Genomic DNA, 18944 nt, shown 5'->3' on the forward strand with positions numbered 1-18944 from the left:
CATAAATGTTCCAACAGTATACTTCAATCAGCAACTATGACGCTGTGGCTAGCAGGAGATCCACAAATGCATCATCATATATCCAGGTTACCACCTTTGACACAGGGTTTCTATTCCAAAATCCCTATAATCTAACAAAGCAAGACAGAGAAGGAATACACGGGGTATATTCTCCATTTTATGAATGGGGAACTAAGGTATACCCAAGACGTATTTAGGTACCCACATTTAACAGCTGGAGTTGGGGGCAGTAAGAAGGCAACAGAAAAGTTCGTGAATAGACGTTACATTTAAAGCACAGGGTGGACATGCCCCATTGCAATCTTTCTCATACAGCTATGAAAATTGAGCACCTGGTCGAAACTTCCCTTTCGCCCTGCATACTTTAATTTTCTTCACGTGGAAGCTAGGAAACATTAATAGATTTGTGCATTTGATCCAGCCCAAGGAGCTGGGACACAGGTAAGACACCCACTCATAGCCACCACCCAGAAAATTAATTTACATTTTGCTGTTTAGATACAGACTGAGAAATATTTTTACTTTCTTGTAATATCTAGGTGTGGTATTTCAAACAGAATGGCACTTGTTCCCATGCAACTAAACATCTTATATCAAGCTAAGGCTCAGAAGAATAGCAATCCTGCTCCAATAACTGCAGGAGTATTTTCTTCTCTTTCACATAAGACCTTACACCCTGCATATGACCCAGTTACTTCATCTGGTTGAAGTTTCATGAACAAAACAATAAATAGAAAAGCCAAGGACAATGGTTCCTTATTTCCAGGTGACTGTTAGCAGCAGCCCTAACAGTGCTGGATACAGATGAACAGTACAGGTAACAAGTGCCTATCTTCAGGCATTTCACCTTTTGTGATTTCTTCTGAAGAGTTCACAAATTGCAATGACACACATACTTGACTTAGGAGCTGGTGAATAAAGCAGCTAGTTTTCAAGTATTTCCTCTGTTTTGTCTTCTAATTTTATACTGTTGGTCCCAAGATATTCACATTATATTTCATATCATGTTTTATGAATAAAGGGAACTCCTCTTCAGGGAACTTGGAAGTTCAGAAGTCAGGTTCCTTTATCTTTGGCTCACAATACCTTTACTACAATACGAACGAAGAATGGAGAAAGAGAAGGAACATCTTCAAGCCACTTAGTGGCGTTATCTCTAAAAAGGTTGACTTCATTTCTTCAGAAACAAGCATTCAAATGACAAAATCCAGGATAAACAGAACCTGTGGCAACAGCCTGGCAGAAGTATGATGGGGTTGTGTTCATGGCAGAGAGGGCCCAACTCCAGAGCAGCATGGGGCATGCCAGCAGAGCAAGCAACGTAACTGTCATCAAGGCACTGGTAACGTGAGTGCCATTGACACCACAAAATTAACATATCACACACACAAAGAGATCACTGCTCCCAAAAACAGTTTGAAAAAAGTGAAAAGAGTAAGTTACAAATTATTTTCTCAATTAAAGCTGTATAACCTTATCTGAATATTATGTATGCATTTCTGAAGCACTCGTCACAAGGACAAAACGGTGCAAGACCAATGCAGTGTAGATTTCCCTTCCCTTTTCCTTTTTATAGTCAGTGGAATATAAGGAATCACTAAGCTCCAAGAGGCTTGACTATGCGCATAAGTGAAAACTCTTTTGGAACAAGGCGATTCAACCACTGCAGGCAAACATTAAAAATTAAGGCTAATCTGGGTATTGAAGGGAAACCACCATTCCCAAACTCTATAAATGCACACTCTTAGGTGTTTAATCATGGCAGGATTTGCACTGCTATGCCATGGCTGTGAAGTAGAAAAGGGAGGAAAGAAATACAACTTTTGACAGCAAAATAAGGTATTGTATTTTACTTCCACTGGAGTTAATAGCAAAACTTCCTGACCCTACTGAAGTCAGCTGATTTTATACAAAACAAGGTGAATCACTGAAATATCACCTGAAAAAGCACACAAGTACTACTGATGAAATAGCTTGTATTTAATAGGAAATGTCATTCCATTTCCACTGTTGGAATTTCAGAAAGATTTTAGAAAACAATATCAGCTGTGACAACAGTCATCACTACCATTCATATTTACAGAAACACATCTTAAAAAAATACATAAGAAATGAAAAGTTCTAGCAAAGTTTAGTCATTCCAGTTTTCCTTTAATTGAGTTCCAGCATCAGCCTCTAGGTCTCATCAGGCGACTTTAACAGTGGTCTTGTTAGTCGCTCATCAATTAGCAGGACAATACTTGAAAGGTGGTCATAACATGCTACAACACATTTCCTCTTGGCAAGATATATTTTGAAACTTAAGTGATGGAATTAAATGGAATTTACAGCAGTAAAGTGAGGATTCATTCTGCTTTTCCTGCTGTGATTCCATTTCCACTGCAAACAGGTCAACCTATTTAAGTAAGTTAGGCAGGAGGAAAGATTTATTTTTGCATGAGTTTTAGTTGACACACAGTAAATGCAGCCATGAACTACAGCTCCTTATTTGTAAAGTCAAGGAAAAAGACAAAAGTTTTGCTGCCAGTTCTTTGTAAAATTGCCCTGTTCCTGTTCAGACTTCTGAATTGCACTGTAGCATGACTTTACTCAGTTGTTTGTAAAACTAATTTATGTGTGTCCTAATATTTCCACTGTAAAGAAAATCCCTTCCGTGTATTCTTTGTGTATTAAGTAACAATACAAAAATGCTTTTTACCTAATAAAACATTAAAGGAAAAAGAAAATGTCATCTTTGACAACTTCTATGAACTCACAACTACCATAACAATGGTAGTATCTTGTGGAACTACGTGGAACACGGTAGATTTTTTTTTTTGTTAATAAAGATTATTAGCCAAGAAGATTTTAAACAGCATCATTTTTCCTGGCAATTTAATAAAATTCTTCAAATAAGACAGGCAAGTATAGGGTTTGTATTTAAAGTGCTCTTTATCTGATGCAGCAAATATTTGGCTGGTATCCTTCTGGTCTCTAAGTAGCACTTCACAGATGATTAAGGGCGAGGAAGGGGGAAGCAGAACAAATTGTTTTAAGTTGTAGCTCTTCATGAAATAGATCTTAGTGCCAGGTGGTAGAGTACTACCAGAGCATAAAATAAACACAGCCTTTGTGGTTGAAACATTATCACGGATACATGTTCTTGCCACAATCTGAAGAGAAGGCAGATGTTAGTGCCTAGGACTTGCAATCTCCTGCAGTTAGAAAGCAAGCTCAGGGACTAGAAAACTCACTGAAGGAAAAAGCAGAAATCAAATGAATGCACGGCGAATGTCCATGGGGCGGCCCCGACTGGGTCTAGGTGGAAACCTGTCATTGGGACCAGCTCGTCCTGGAAGTGTAGGGTTTGCACCAGGCAAGGAACCAATTGGGTCAAAATGTGGTCTGAACGGAGGAAACTGGCCTGGTGCTTCTCCTGGGCCAGGAATGAGTGAGTTAATTGGGTCTCCAACATATGGAAGTGCTGGTCTCTCATCATACTCTCCACCAATGATCATTGGGGGATAGATTGGGTTTGATGGAAATGGGTTGGGAGGAAAGGGATTAGGATAGAAGGGGTTGGGATGAAAGGGGATGGGATGAGGTGTAGGGGGCAAAAACATCATGTGCCTCCATCTCAGGGCTTCCTTCTTCTGTTTCAACTTTTTCTTGTACAGCTGCAGACAGAAACAAAGGAATTTTAAAGCTCTGTAAGTGCATTGTGTTCTACCTTCAGCAACTGCATTCAGTTCTGCAGCACATCTCAGAAAAGCACTCCTCAGCAGTCTGAAAACCCAGAATAGCAATTCCCCTGCCTGCCAAAGACCCAACACAGCATCTCTGGAAGATCCCTAATCTACAATTTGGGCATGCACCATGTAACTTGTTGATACTGTTTTCTCCTACTCTGACCAAACTCAACATGTGTACAAGGAACACCACACTTTCAAACTAAAATTTATCTCAAAGTTACTGCCTCCCAAAGTCTATGCCTTATTCTCAGACTAGCCCACGGAGACTAATCTCAGAGAATCCATATAAAAAAGCCACCTACTTCTTTCCAGTCTGTGTCACGAGGCCTTGCAATAGGATCTACAAAGAGAAGCAAAAAAATCAAAATGCTATTTTAAGTAGCATCAATGCCACAAATAGCCACAGTTTTATCAGAACTTGCAGAAGAATCAAGAGATGAAAAAACACTTTTTGGTCAATACATCTTTCATAAAGATAACATATCTCAAAAAATATAAAGCTCCAGGACCATTCCATAGGTAATCTACTTGCACACTCTTTCTATGTAAAGCATCATCTCCAAAAGTGTAAGCAGAGAAATCCCAGAAACACTGTCCCCATCTCTGACTTCTGACAGCACTTCCTTTGATTATCTTATTTCTTCAATCTCTTGTGAGAAATTACAGCAGGAATATCCCTTCCCTCCACTATTCCCTCCTTATTGCACATCTGCAATAGCTGGTACACCAAGGAAGCCAGCGAAATAGATGAAAACAAGGAAAGTCTGCACCACACAATGGGAAGAACTACGTGGTCCATCAGTAACGGCTCAGCAGGCTGTCACCAGTTTTCATGGCAGAAAACTGCACATCCACCTGAATTACACCTGAACCAACGGTACTAGTTAGCATCACAAATGACTGCATTTACTCACTGTGTTTGAAAATCAGAAGTGGTTGCCTGAGGAGCCTCTTAACAAAATCTGTCAGACTTAATCCCTCTGTTCACATGAGAATGTAATTAGAAAAACGTGTCTCAACATTACCTCGGAAATCTCGCAGATACATAAATCTCCACAGAAGCTGGTCATTTGAAGCTGTATAAAGATCACGGCAAACGGTAGAAAGAGAGATGAGCGAACGGACATCCAGAAGTCTGAAAATCCGAAGCTTGAGCTCAAGAGGAAGGACCACTAGCCCAAACACATCTGGCAAGTTCAGAGCTACAAAGTGGAGAAAACAGAAGCACTAATTAAGTGGTGCAGAGTTTACTCTATCTCTAAAGATCCTAAAAAAAAGAAAGGACATTATAACCTTTTCCTGAAATAATTTCCCTTTGATGCCTGAGTTACACCACTTTTCTCAGAAAGTACTGTCGCGTGACTTCTTATAAAACAAATCTCTTCCAACTCTAAGTACATTTACCGACTGCACAAAATAGGGCAAAAGGCACTTTATACTGACCACTATTGGACACTGTAAACCTAAGAAACATTCCACACACCTAACCATGTTTGTAGGCTACAGAACAAAGGAATAGGTAAAGAAAAAAAGAACTGCACTATTTCATGAGCCCACAAAAAAACACATTAAATAGAGAGCACATGCTTCACATAAAACCTTCCCACACTGAAGTCAGGAGGGACTTCCATAGAACAGTCTTCAGAACACAAAGCTGAGACCTTTTATGGCAATACCTATGCAGAGAAAGCCTGGCTTCCTACTGCTCCACAAACACCAGCTTGGGTTACTTTCTACCATCCTTTCCAAGCCCTCAATGAGCGGTTACTGAGATAATTCCTGGGATTAGACTTCCAAATATGATGCTATATAAATTTTTCTGCTTTGACAAAGAAACAGATCAAAACTACAGAACTACTGCCACAAAATTATTGCAGTATGATTTTCTCATCACTAACTGTGGAAAACAGCCACTCCACTCTCTTCAGTAAGACTAGAGCAATAAAAAAATCAAAACCATGAAATTATCACTATATTAACATTTTCTGAGATACAAAGATTAATCTAATTTCTTTAGAACGTATAAACTACTTTATGCTTATTCTTTATATACCCATCACTGAACAGCTGCTTCTAACACTCTTCCTTCAAGGCTTTAGCTAGACCCCCTTCCTTCCATCCTCAAAAGTGAAGCACCATGTCTAATTGTAAATATTTCATCTCACCTTGTCGGGCAGCAGCCAGAAGAGAGTAAACCAGCTGGTCTTTAAAGAGACGGGATAATTTCTGAAGGTCTTTGTAAACACCTGCAACCTTTTCTATCAAAGAAGAGAGGTAAAAAGCTTAACTTCAGGAGGTTACAATGCAAAAATTAACTAAGAGCAGAAGAATTATGTTTTTCTTATAAGCAGAACTGTAATCTGCTTGTGATCTCAATGGGAGCAGTTCTGCAGCTAAAATGTAACAATTATGCAGTAAGTAATTCATCAACAAATTACAGACCAGTTCTACGGTCAGGCTAGGCTTTTCTTTGGCCTTGAAAAGCACTATTAAGAGAAATACTTGAGTTCTTCAGATACAAACTGACTCTGAGGCTGTCAGAGCTTCGTCAGATGTCACAGCTAACGTGTAACATGCACCTATGTTGTAAATATCTGCAATATTCATTTTTTTACAGGAATGTTTTTCCATGATGGAAAGAGCCAGAAGACTCTACTATTATACTGGACACATTTCAGTGCTCAATTCTTCTTCTAAAGCCTTTCGACTAGACCTGTACATCAGTGCCTGGGCCTACCCAAGGTAGGACACCGAGTCAGCCCCAACTGCCAACAAAGCAGTTCATACATACTTCAGAGAACAAAAGGCTAGTCAGGTCCATGCTCACAAGGATCCACATCTATCTGCCCTCCTCTCCTCCCTTATCTTAGTTTTCCCTCTAATTTTGGCAATTCTGAAGAGAGCTATGTGGTCAGCACATGTTTTCTGACAAAAAGAATAACAATTACGGTGCCACAACAAGACTGTCGGTACCATTAGCCTCTGAAGTCCTGAACTGCCAAGCAGAAAGGGGGTATAATCCATCATTGCTGCCCCAGAGATTCACACATACACTTAGGACCTCATAAGTAACAGACTCAGGTTTTGCAAGGTTCTTTCCTTACACAGCTAATCCAATAAATTCAAATTGCTTCAAAGCAAAATGTGAGTAAATGGCTACACTCTGAATTCCTTCTACTAGAAAACTAAGACTCACCTAAAGAGTAACCACATTTTTATTCCTTTTTTGCTATTCTTTACCTATTTAGTCCTCTACTGAAGTATATCCTTACTCACTGTGTGACTTCCTTAATTTTCAGTTTACTACTATTAATATCATAGCTCGATCATACCTGGCTCCTGAAAGCAAACAAAGGATGCTGGCAATAGCTGTATTCTCTTAACACCTTTAATCTCTTTGTTGATTTTTAACGTTGCTGCAAACATAAAGGAGAAAAAAAAAAAAAAGACATTTCAAATTTTAAAACACTTTTACAGATGACAAAGATCACTTCATTACTACCTTATCCTTCAGAGGTGTTCTACTGTCCTCCCTTACCAGAGTCCCTCAAGGAAAATACCTAATTCTAGCAAGCAGGTAAACAAATAAAAATTTCAGATAAATAGAATGGAACTTAAAATAACAGGGAATAAACAAAGATCTTGGTGACAGAAATCAAGCATTGCTTTCAACAATTCTATCACACGGAAAGAGATGTAACACAACTAAAAGAGGTACACAGCACGCCACTATTATAAACCAGTCATTAAAGAAATATTAACTAAATATTTTAAACTCTAGAGAAATTAAACAAGTTTTCAATATATCAACACTATATGAGGGGTAGTTATAACACTGTTCTAAATCTAACCTTAACCTGATTTGGTTAAAAACATAGTTTCAGAGAGCAAATAGCATACACGTTCTAAGAAAACATATGTACTTACAAAAACTGGCATAGGCAGTTACAAGTTCTACAAACAAACATACAAAATTTTAATCATAGATATCAAGTCCCAATTTAATACTATTTCTGCAGAAATGTGGAATTCCTCAAATGCTAAATAAAATACAAAAATAAATAATTTTTAAAAAATTAAAAGACAAACAAAAAATCTCCACAAAACCACCAAGTGATATGGAAGTTGCTTCAAAAAAATTAGACTTCCCTCGATTTTCTGGATTGAATAGCTTTAACTTAATACAGTTTTTGAGACCACAGTTAAACTGTTAGCATACTTCAGGAAAGACAGGAAAGATTATACATTAAAACGAAAGAATACATAGTCTGGAAGTTGTTTATAAGTCTTGCAGAGAATATGAGACAAGACAAAATACTGTAGCTGCAGCAAATCTACCTCCTTTGATGTTTTGCAATGTATACCAAAGTTCCTATGAAATTAAACAAGAAACAGATTTTTACAACACTGTAACGAAAAGGCCAGCTGAACCCCCTAAGCACCGATTTGTTCTGATTAGAAGGAGAGAAACAGTTAACACAGAGACAGAAAATGCCAAGGACATTCACCATCAGGAAGTGGTATCTCTTGCACCTCAGCAACCTGAATAATCAAGGTACAGTTCTAAACAGAGTGCACAAAAGTGCATTTAAGTTGTGTCTTGCTAAACAACAGTGGTATTTAGCAGTGTGTATCCAGGATAAAATCTTGACTGACTTACCATTAACAGCAACAAGATCTCCCAAAGGCACACAAGTCAAACCAGCAGAACCTTCTTCGCAAAGGGGATGTGTGTACTGTAGCTTATAAACACCATTCCCTCTCCATTTCTCTGGCATAGACACTGCCTTGGCTTCTGTCCCCTACAAATACACAGACATAACACTGCCATACCTTAAAAATATACCAAGACTAAGGGGTGAAAAACATGCCAGAACGCTGCTTGCCATTCAAATCTTAGTTCATCCAATATGCATTATGACACAGACTATAATTGCATGATTATATACTATTTTCCCCAAGACTAAGAGGAATTCTAAGGTGATGTTTAGTAATTTTTTGTCCTGTCCCAGTTTCTGTCACGAAAGGTGGGCAGACTTACACCTGTTTCTTTGAGACGTGTACTTCACTCTGTCATTCATCTCAGCACGCTGACAACTCCTGCATGTATATTAAATCTGCTGCATGAAAAACATGTTATCACACTTTTCTGTGAACTTACACGGTCTGACAGGCTTGAAGAATCAGAGCTTGAAATTCATTTGAAAATATACGTGGATGAACAATTTTTCCTTTCAATTTCAGTATGAAAAGGTTCAGATGGAATCCCAGAAGGGGATACAACATAACCACCAAGTACAAGTAGACTCTCTTTCCTCCTAAATCTGCACAGCAATCATCTTCGCCACTTCCAAGCCTACTCTTCGACATAAACAAAGTTTCTCTGCAGTGGCAAACATATTTTTCAGATAGGCTTTGAGGCTATGGGAATGTAATTAACTTAGCACATTTATTAAGCTAGTATTGGTCAATCGGACACCTCAACTGACCCCCCCTACATGTGCTTAGTTAGTCTCACCGAGAGAAAAAAAACATGAGAATTTAAATGCTTTCCCTGAGAGCAAGTCTTTTTTTCACATGTTCAGTTACATTATTAGTAAACATACAATGCAAATCTCAAAATCTAAGGGGAAAGGTGAATTCACATGTTGTAAAGAGGTACTGCTGTAGGTGCTTGCCTATGAGCTAGATATCTCTGTACGACAGTGGAACCAAAGCCTAAGTGAACTCAATTGATGTTAATATGAAGTTGGAGACAATGTTTCGTCAGACCTAGGCCTTGCTAACCACCGTTTGAACAGGATACAATTGACATGATATTGGTGTTTAAGGCAGGGCTTCAAAGAAGTGCTACAGTCTAAGCACATCTACACAAGCTCAACAGTATAAAGCAGAAACCGGATGTTATCAGCTAGGTCCCAGTGAGGCTGAGGACTGAAAGAAACACGGGGACAAGCCTCTTCTCTCACACCTAAAAGATGCTCTATTCTTTAGCCTTAAGGCTTATTGCAAATTAGAGAAGCCGATACTTCAGCAGCCCCTGCTGCTGACTGACAGATACAAAACCAGAAGTGGATCTTCAGATGCATCTTGTATCACATATTCCCACGATACTGTACAGCTTTCTCATACTGACCAAGAAATTTCCTGACTGGTTGTGCACCCACCTGAGGTACATAGCCTGCCTCCATCATGAGAAGATGAACGAGGACGATCAAGGCATCAGTGGCACTGGTACACTCAGCAGAAAGGTAGAGCATCTCTAAGGAATGTGGTATTTCACCATCAGCAGCTTCACTGCACAGCATGGGTTCAGAGGGATAAGAACCTGTACCTTCTTCCAGATCATCATCTTCTGGGACTAATCCAGAAGGAAATTCTAGGCTGGATCCTGCCTTCAAGAGAACACAAAATATACCTTAATTCAGAAAATTAAACCACTATACATCAGTATTATTAATCTGTTTATTCCAGTCCTCACAGGCACCAAGTCTACTCTGTTGATTTCTCATGTAGGTTTTACAGATTCGACAAACCTCCATTTTCTAGCATCCCAGCTGGAGACTGGGATTATACACATAGCTTCTGTATTTTTTTGATACTTATAATGCAAGCCCTTCATAAAAGGGTCTGTCATTTGATTGCATATACTACTTGAAGACAAAGTAATAATATATTAAACCTTCATCAGAATTTTCGCAACACATACAGGAATAACTTACTCACTATAGTACCACCATTTATTTAAAGACAGCCAACATGCATGGCAAGTAACTAAAATTATAACTTGCACCGCTTAGAAACACAATAGATCTAAATAGCTGGACAAAAAAAAAAAAAAAAAAAAAATCATAAATGGAGTATATCTGCTGACACTTGAGGAGAACTGTGGTTTTATTGTGGTTTCCCTTCTTTCACCAAAATCACACCATATTATTATGTTAAATGATAAAACTACCCAGAGACACATTAAAAAAAAAAAAAAAAAAGTAGTGAATGAAAATTATAAGCGGATTTACCTAAGGGAAAGGTCAGGAAAGTAGGGGGCAGGGGGGGAAAGACCACATAGAAAGGTTGTATTAAGGGATGGTTTTGTATTTGAAATTCATTCAAAACAAACAAACAAAAAAAATACTTGCTTTGAAAGAATTTTGGAAGACAATTTCCTCACAGCTTTGCAAGCTCCTGCCTAGAACAGACAGGATCATGTAATGAGAGAGACTTGTACTACTACACTGTACCTGAAGAGCTTCCTCTAGGGAGACCATTCAACATAGGCCCAGCAGTTGGTGGGAGCTGTTACCTGCTTAACTATTGTGTGTACTGTCACATGGGAAACAAACCACTGAGTAACACGAAAAAATGCGCCTATTAGCTGCATGAAGGATACAGGATCCTACAGATGCACTCCTACAGAGTATGAGGCAGAAGCCAGCTCAGTAACACAATCTCCACACGCAAGACAGACAGGTCTCACTCTATGGCAGGCTCTCTGAATCACAGGGAACATTAAAACCCATTACAAATGAATCGTGCAGTCATCTTGTGAGTGATGTTTCCAACAGGCAGTGCCTGTTGTATCTGTTCAGTCCCTAGAATCAGTTTCCTTGATAAGACAGCACTGAGGCACGTAAGAAACATACCTCTAACTTCCTTACGTAAGGTGCGTGTTCCAGCAAAAACATTAAATCCTTTAAAAATGTCAGACCTGAAAAATCTCAGGGTCTTTAAGCTAGCTTCTGTGTCACAGCTAATATACAATGAATAGAGACAAATTTCCACCCAAATAAGGGGCTATAGATCAGACAAGTACAAGGAACCAAATATTCTGAAAAGATTCTCTACTATATAGTAGAACAACTAACATAAGAAGACACCTTATTTTTTGCCTGGTGTTTTACAGTGCAATTCTCATGTACTTACCCTCTCATCACTCTTCTGACTGTCCATCTGAGCTTTCTGGTTGTCAGATTGCTCATTCTGCCCTTCTTCTTTTGGGCTGTCGGCCTGGCTGTTGTTGGTGATCAAGGTGGATGGCCCATGACCATTCTCAAGTGGGGAAGGAGTAGAAGGAGGAGGAGGTAGGTTGGGTTGTCCATCTGCTTCTTCTAGTAATAAGCATATCAAATCACCAGAAACAATCCCATATGAAGCTAAGGTCTTCTGATCTTCTGTGAGAGCATCTTTTCTGTTCAACGTTATTGAAAACTCAGTATCAGAACTGCAAAACAGGGGGAAAAAATAAGGAAACACGGTTGGCTGCAACTGGGTAACTGCACACACCAGTATAGTTAGAAATGCATACTACACTAGTACTATGCTATGGGTTTTAATCCATTAATAATCATCTATACATTAAAGGAAGAGTGAGGAAAAACATACAGTATGAAACTACTTCCCTCCATGTTTCTCTCAAAGTGTGTTTTAAGTAGCTGTAGCTGCCTGGTAGGCGTTAACTTCATTTATAGCAAATGCTCATAAAACAGCTACAAAGGAAAACAAACAAGCACCCTCCAAATTAGGCGACATCATATCCAGCAAAACAAGCTTTAAACAAACTACTGACTGAGATTAATTTAAAACAAGACAGCGTTGCAGACTCAGCCATCCTGCTCTCTGATTAAGCCAAACGTTCATTTCAAAAGGCCAGCAGCCGCAAACGAGGGTCATAAGAAAAGACGCTTCAGGGTGAACAATTACCAAAAAAAAAAAAAATTGCGTTTCACGGGTGCAACGCAACCACCTCGGCCCCAACGAAAGCCCCGCGAGCACAAACGCTTCCGCCCCCGCCGGGAAGCGGGCCCTTCCCTAGGCGCTCCCTCAGGCGGCTCTGCAGGCTTTACTCCCCTGCAGAGGCGGCCGCGAGCTCTTCCGGCACCAGGTCTATGAAATTTAACCCCAGGGGTTCCCTAAGAACCCCGCAAAACTTTAAACCTGCACCCCCCGCCCCTTCCTTCCCCCCCCGCCAGCCGCAGCCCCGGCCCCGCCACCGCCCGGCCGGCAGGGGGCAGCAGCGCCGCCGCCAGCGCGGGGTGGGGGAGATGGGCCGGGCCGCCCCTCCCCTTCCCCCGCACCGCGTGGTACGGCCCCGCCGGCCCAAGCCCCGCGTGCGCGCGGCGGCCTCCCCAACACCAGCACTACCGCCCTCCCCCCCCCACTCCCCGCAATGGTTCGCTCCGCACGCTACCTGTACCCCCAGGCGGGCAGCAGAGCCCGGCGCAGCTGCGCGCGCAGCTCCCCCAGCGTTGGCTCCGCCCCCTGCACCTCCAGCGGCGCCGTTCGCTTCTGCAGCCGCACGCGAAGCTTCATGGCGGCGGCGGCGGGTCTCCGCGCCCACCTCGCGCCCCGAGCGGGCCCCGCCGGCTGGCGGCGATGGTAGCAGCGGCGGCGGCAGGGAGCCGGCGCAAGGGCTGCCGGGGCGGGTCGTTGTTTTGGTTAGCGCGGCACCGCCTCAGCGCGCCCGGCCACGCCCCCGGCGCCCTGAGGCGTTCCAGTGGCGCGCCGATCGCCCGTGCGCCCGATCGGTGCTTCGGCGTGCCACCCCGTGGGCCTGCGCGGCGGCCCTGCGCGGCCGCGATCGATAATTGGGCGTTCCGGCTGAACCCGCGCGTGCGCTGTAGGGAGCCGGTGTCCCTGTGCTGGGGGCTGTCGGTTGAGTAGAGGCGGTGGCGGCCGTTGGTTCCGTTCGCTGCCATTGCTCGGGTGACTGTGTTGCTGTTCAGTAGGAACTTATCGCTTCAACAGTTTATTCCCGCCTGTGCGTAGGAGATAAGGCACTGGCGGGAGTGATTTCTGCACATGGGCTGCCTGTGGCCCTGGGGAGTGGTTTCGTTGGGCCGCTCTTCTCTCTTCTTCAGTGTAATGCCACTTTAGATGTTATTGGAATCACAGAGTAGTTTGGGTTGGAAGGGGCCTTCAAAGGTCATCTAGTCCAACACCCCTGCAAGGAGCAGGGATATCTCCAACCAGATGAGGTTGCTCAGAGCCCCGTCCAACCTGGCCTTGAACGTTTCCAGGGACGGGGCATCCACCACCTCTCTGGGCAACCCGTTCCAATGTTTCACCACCCTCATTACAAATTTTTTATTTCCTTATATGTAGTCTAAATCTATCTCCTTCTATTTTAAAACTATTACCCCTTGCCCTATCACAACAGGCCTTGCTAAGATGTCTCTCCCCGTCTTCCTTACAGGCCCCCTTTAGGTACTGGAAGGCCCCTGTGAGGTCTCCCTGGAGCCTCCTCTTTTCCAGGTTAAACAGCCCCAGCTCTCAGCTTTTCTTAACAGGAGAGGAGCTCCAGCTGCCTGATCATCTTTGTGGCCCTCCTCTGGACTTGCTCCAACAAGTTTATGTCTTCTAAAAACAAAAATACCAAGGAAGGCCTTTTGCTAGCTGGGTGTTAAACTGTTGTGGGAGTTCAAGGAAACACGTCCTAGCAGAAGGGCTGAAGGAGGACACTGCCCCCAGGACTGTTTAGTTTTATAAAGGAATATGATTTTTTAAGGCAGACTACTGAATTGTCATCTCAGAGGTAGAGTTTTCACACTCACAGTCAAATAATTGCACCAAAATTACAAAGTGTCTCAAACTTTGCATTACTGACTTTAGTTCCCCTTTATCTGTCATACTTGAAAGAAGGTTCCTCCCTACACCGTGCATCTTCTCAAAAGTATACTTTATCTAGAAATACACACCTGTAGAAGTGTAATGTTAATGAGGGAAAAATGTAAAAGGCACAATTCAAGTTTTTACTTTGTTTAATGAATTACATTACATTTCAGGGAACAGTGAATTCAAGAGGTAATTTTTGAACAATGTTTGTTCTCAGATTATCTTATTTTTCCTTCTAACAATACAATTTGCTTACATTCCTCCACAAAGGCAATAATATGAGAAATAGGATGTACTTTCTAGGAATATAATAAAAATAACAGTAGAATCACAGAATGGTTAGAGTTGGAAGGAACCTTGAAAGGTCATCTAGTCCAACCCCCCTGCAAGGAGCAGGGACATCCCCAACCAGATCAGGTTGCTCAGAGCCTCATCCAGCCTGGTCTTGAACGTTTCCAGGGATGGGGCATCCACCACCTCTCTGGGCAACCTGTTCCAGGGTTCTACAACCCTCATTGTAAAAATTTTTTTCCTAATATGCAATCTAAATCTATCTCCCTCTATTTTAAAACCGTTACCTCTCGACCTATCACAACAGGCCCTACTGAACTGCCTCTCCTCATCTTTCTTGTAGGCCCCCTTGAGGTCCTCTTCTCAGGCTGAACAGCCCCAACTCTCTCAGCCTGTTCTCATAGGAGAGGTGCTCCAGCCCTCTTATCATCTTCGTCGCCCTCCTCTGGACCTTCTCCAACTGGTCCATGTCCTTCTTATGTTGGGGGCTACAGTACTCCAGGTGGGGTCTCACCAGGGCAGAGTAGAGGGGCAGAATCACCTCCCTCGACCTGCTGGCCACACTCCTCTTGATGCAGCCCAGGATGCACTTGGCCTTCTGGGCCACAAGAGCACATTGCTGGCTCATGTTTACAGTAGGTAAAGTGAACCTGAAAGACCTAGCTTGCACAGCTGCCAACAAGTAGAACTGCTTCTTATGGCACTATTCACATTGCTTAACATTTATAGGAACAGCCCTGGCTGTGTCCTTTCGGCACTTACAGGGCCAGTCAGAAAAAGGAGGCTGAAACTTCAAAAATTCTGTTCTGGGCTACAAATGAAATCTCCTTTATGCCATCTGAATGTGGTCATCCACCCCAGATAAATGCAGTTGCTAAATTTCACTTCACTTTAGAGTTTGCTGTCAAACATGTCTAAAGCTCAAGGGCAATCATCATCTGGTTTCAACATGTCAATAAATTTCTCAGTGGAAAGGAGAGGCTTGTGTTGATGACGATGATGAAAGGAAAAGCAAAGAGACTCCTGAAATGGAAGAATGCCACTTAGTGAACAATCAAAGAGCTGATGCTCATCGCAATCAGCTTGGTGTTTCATCCTGGGACCTCACCTGTGGGCATTGCAGCTATGTTATTCATTTTGCAGCCTGGCACAGATTAATAGTTCTCTGGCAGCTCTGCTGCAAGGCTTTGAAAGCCTTTATGAAGGGCCTCAGTAGGCAAGCCACACTCAGGAAGAGTTGTAGTAACGCAGTGGCTTTGCAGAGCCTCCGAAAGATTGGAGGGGTCCCAGACCTACTCGCAGATAGAACCTGTGAGGGCAGGGGTGGCCATTGCCTCCTATGGATTCTGTTTGAAGATTTCATTGAGCTAGATCGCCTGCTGACTTGGGAGATGGATAGCATTGCTTTCCACACTGAGTGGAGGAAACCATGAACAGGAACTTACTGGAGTTTATATTTTTCCATCGTTATTTCCAGTGGTTATGGAGAAGTGGAGATCACATGCTTTTATGTCATTTAGCGAACTCCTGTCCGTGTCATTTGCTGGTTTCTTTAAGCATTCCTGCCAATGTATCTCTCCTATCAACCATATAAATTTTGTATTCCTTTTCCCTCAGAGGTGATTTTTCATATGGAATGCCAGGGTATAGGAAGGGTTAAAATCTTGAAGCTATTGACTCCTTTTTGATTTGACATTGTTGAGTGCACTGCACAAAGACTACCTATTCTTGAGCATGCTGCAGAGTAACTGGAAACAATGGAGCAAGGGAGAAACTGAAAAATCCAGTTCCTGTTCTGTGATAACAGCAGAGATACTTGTGAAACTTAAGTGCTTTTTCTGGACTTCAGGTTGGGTAGACACTATATTTGCTATCATGTTTGAGAACTGTTTGTCTTGTGTTTGTTAACTACTGAGTTTTCTGAATTTTTGGAAGTGAAAGAAATTCTTCTGTGGGCTGCAAGTGGAGAGCTTTGTGCAGGACCAAGGCAAGACAAGGACAGAATTCCTTTTCAGAGATATTCTATTCTGTTTGGGGATTGGTCAGTTTAAGATAGTGTGTTTTTATGGCTGTGCTAAACCTGTACAAGACAATGACAGTGATTTTTTTTTTTCATCAGAAGTTTTCTTAGTTCTTAGGCAGATTTCAGCTGTAATCTTTATTGCAAGTTTTATTTAAAGTTTTTGCAGACTGTTCACAAAGGAGAAACCAAATGTGGTATCTACAGACTGGTGAGACTTCATTAGGGTAAGACAGGTACACATAGTGAGACAAAGGAGTTTTTCGTCTTTTTCCTCTGCTTAACTTGAATACACTATCTCTGAGAAGACAAAAGAATTAAAAGAGTGGTTTACATCAAGGAATTGTTTGGTGCATGCTCAGTTACTGGAGATAAAAATCAGAGCAATTTGTCTGCCATCTATTGTCATCAACAATGCAGTTGGCAGCTCTGATTTAGACTATCAGGCAGCTGACAGCGTCCAGCTCCGTAGCTCTGTCTGTCTCAGTCATCTGACTGACCTTGTACAATCAATCCTAGGTCTGATAGAGGCTTGGGGCTTTGATGAAGCCAAGAATATCAGCCTTGGAGTGCAAGAAAAAAAACAAGAATATCAGCCTTGTTTGTTTGAGAAAGCAGGATGAAATTATACTGTCTTTTACTGCCATGGCAGTTCAGTTGTTTGTTCTTCCAGCTTCTCACCTGGCATACATTTAAGATCCAAACAAGAATATATTAACTCCAAAGCACAGTAGTGACTCAGATTGTTGTTTTCTGTTCCTCAATGGCAATGAGATTCAATGAGAATGAGGTACTCCACTTGCATCAAAGCTTCTAGCAATCCTGCTAAATAAATATCTAGTAAATACCTATGTACTTTAATAATGGAAAACTCTGTCGTTCTCATTTTGTATTGATTTTAACTGACCCTTAATAATCAGATAGCAAGTGGCATGTTTGCAGGAAAAGCTAGGATTTGTGACAGGACAAGGGGTAATGGTTTTAAAATAGAGGGAGGTAGATTTAGATTGGATATTAGGAAAAATTTTTTTACAATGAGGGTTGTAGAATACTGGAACAGGTTGCCCAGAGAGGTGGTGGATGCCCCATCCCTGGAAACATTCAAGGCCAGGCTGGATGAGGCTCTGAGCAACCTGATCTGGTTGGGGATGTCCCTGCTCCTTGCAGGGGGATTGGACTAGATGACCTTTCAAGGTCCCTTCCAACTCTAACCATTCTATGATTCTATGATTTGTGACTTCAGCTGGCTGTTCTGCATAATGTAATATTGTTGCCTTAAAGGAATTATTTATTTTGAGTTGCATAAATGGAGAAAACCAAAAAGACTTAAGAACTAGAGATGGAATGACCAGTTAAAAGGGGGATTTTCAAATTTTATCAAAATGTGGATTATGTTTTCAGAGTGTTTTTCCCTGAAAACACTTTTTCTTGTGTAGTACCTTGGGGTAACTTTGTAAGGATTCCTCAGAGAACTGATGTCAGGGCAATATTGATAATGCCTTTTGTCTGTCTTATCATTCAGAAATCCACCAAAGAGCAGTATTTTGTGAGGTACTGGGTACACGTTTGATTTGCAGCTGTTTAGACTCTGACCTGATAATATTAATTCCAACACAGAAGTAAGGCTACCAAAGGGTGGTGAGGTTGGTTTGGGTATTATTTTGTGGAGGGAATGATTTGTAGTTTTTTAAAATACATTTATATGTTTTCTGGCAGATTATGGAATGAATTGTCCAATAATATATGATACTTATTAGGAATACAGGCATGACCTTATCAGCTGGAATACCTGGGAAACGAGCAAGACCTTTTTGCTACTTATTAATTAGCATGGTTTTGTACATAGGCAGGTACCATGAGCACAGTCAGACATGTTAGAAAAGTATATGCCACTCCCCTCAGTGGGAAGGCCAGAGTAAAGTTACCTTAGGTCCCTAATAATCAATTTCCTGATGCAGCACTGAGAAGACTTGAAGTTATCTTGAGAAACAGTATTGTTATTTTTAGGAAATTGAGCGGTGGCTGTCATGGTAGTGAAAATCAGGATGAGTGCAAGAATTTTGAACAAAGATACTTTAATTTTGTCCTAGGAAAGTGTAACAGAAAGAAATAATTTGTCACAGCTTTTGTGAATCTGTGTCATGTGGTTATGTCCCACCACGCAGTGGCTCACAGTCTCACTTTCATAGAATCATAGAATAGTTTGGGTTGGAAGGGACCTTTAAAGGTCATCTAGTCCAACCCTCCTGCAAGGAGCAGGGACATCTCCA

The 18944-nt window shown here is 41.7% G+C and overlaps 1 protein-coding gene across 1 annotated transcript; it reads right to left on the bottom strand.

Moving 5' to 3' along the window:
- Positions 1-1986: 1986 nt before the first annotated feature.
- FBXO7 (F-box protein 7) lies at positions 1987-13206 on the bottom strand. The gene is made up of 9 exons (XM_086753826.1): positions 12940-13206; positions 11676-11973; positions 9920-10147; positions 8413-8554; positions 7085-7168; positions 5918-6010; positions 4778-4954; positions 4055-4092; positions 1987-3677 (listed from the first exon to the last, which is right to left on the bottom strand). The coding sequence occupies exons 1-9, from the start codon at positions 13059-13061 to the stop codon at positions 3273-3275; spliced, it is 1587 nt and encodes a 528-aa protein (XP_086609952.1). The 5' UTR covers positions 13062-13206; the 3' UTR covers positions 1987-3272.
- Between the last annotated feature and the right edge of the window lie 5738 nt (positions 13207-18944).

The sequence above is a fragment of the Chlamydotis macqueenii genome, chromosome 1 (assembly GCF_036417535.1).
Source record: "Chlamydotis macqueenii isolate bChlMac1 chromosome 1, bChlMac1.mat, whole genome shotgun sequence".
NCBI classification, from domain to species: Eukaryota; Metazoa; Chordata; class Aves; order Otidiformes; family Otididae; genus Chlamydotis; species Chlamydotis macqueenii.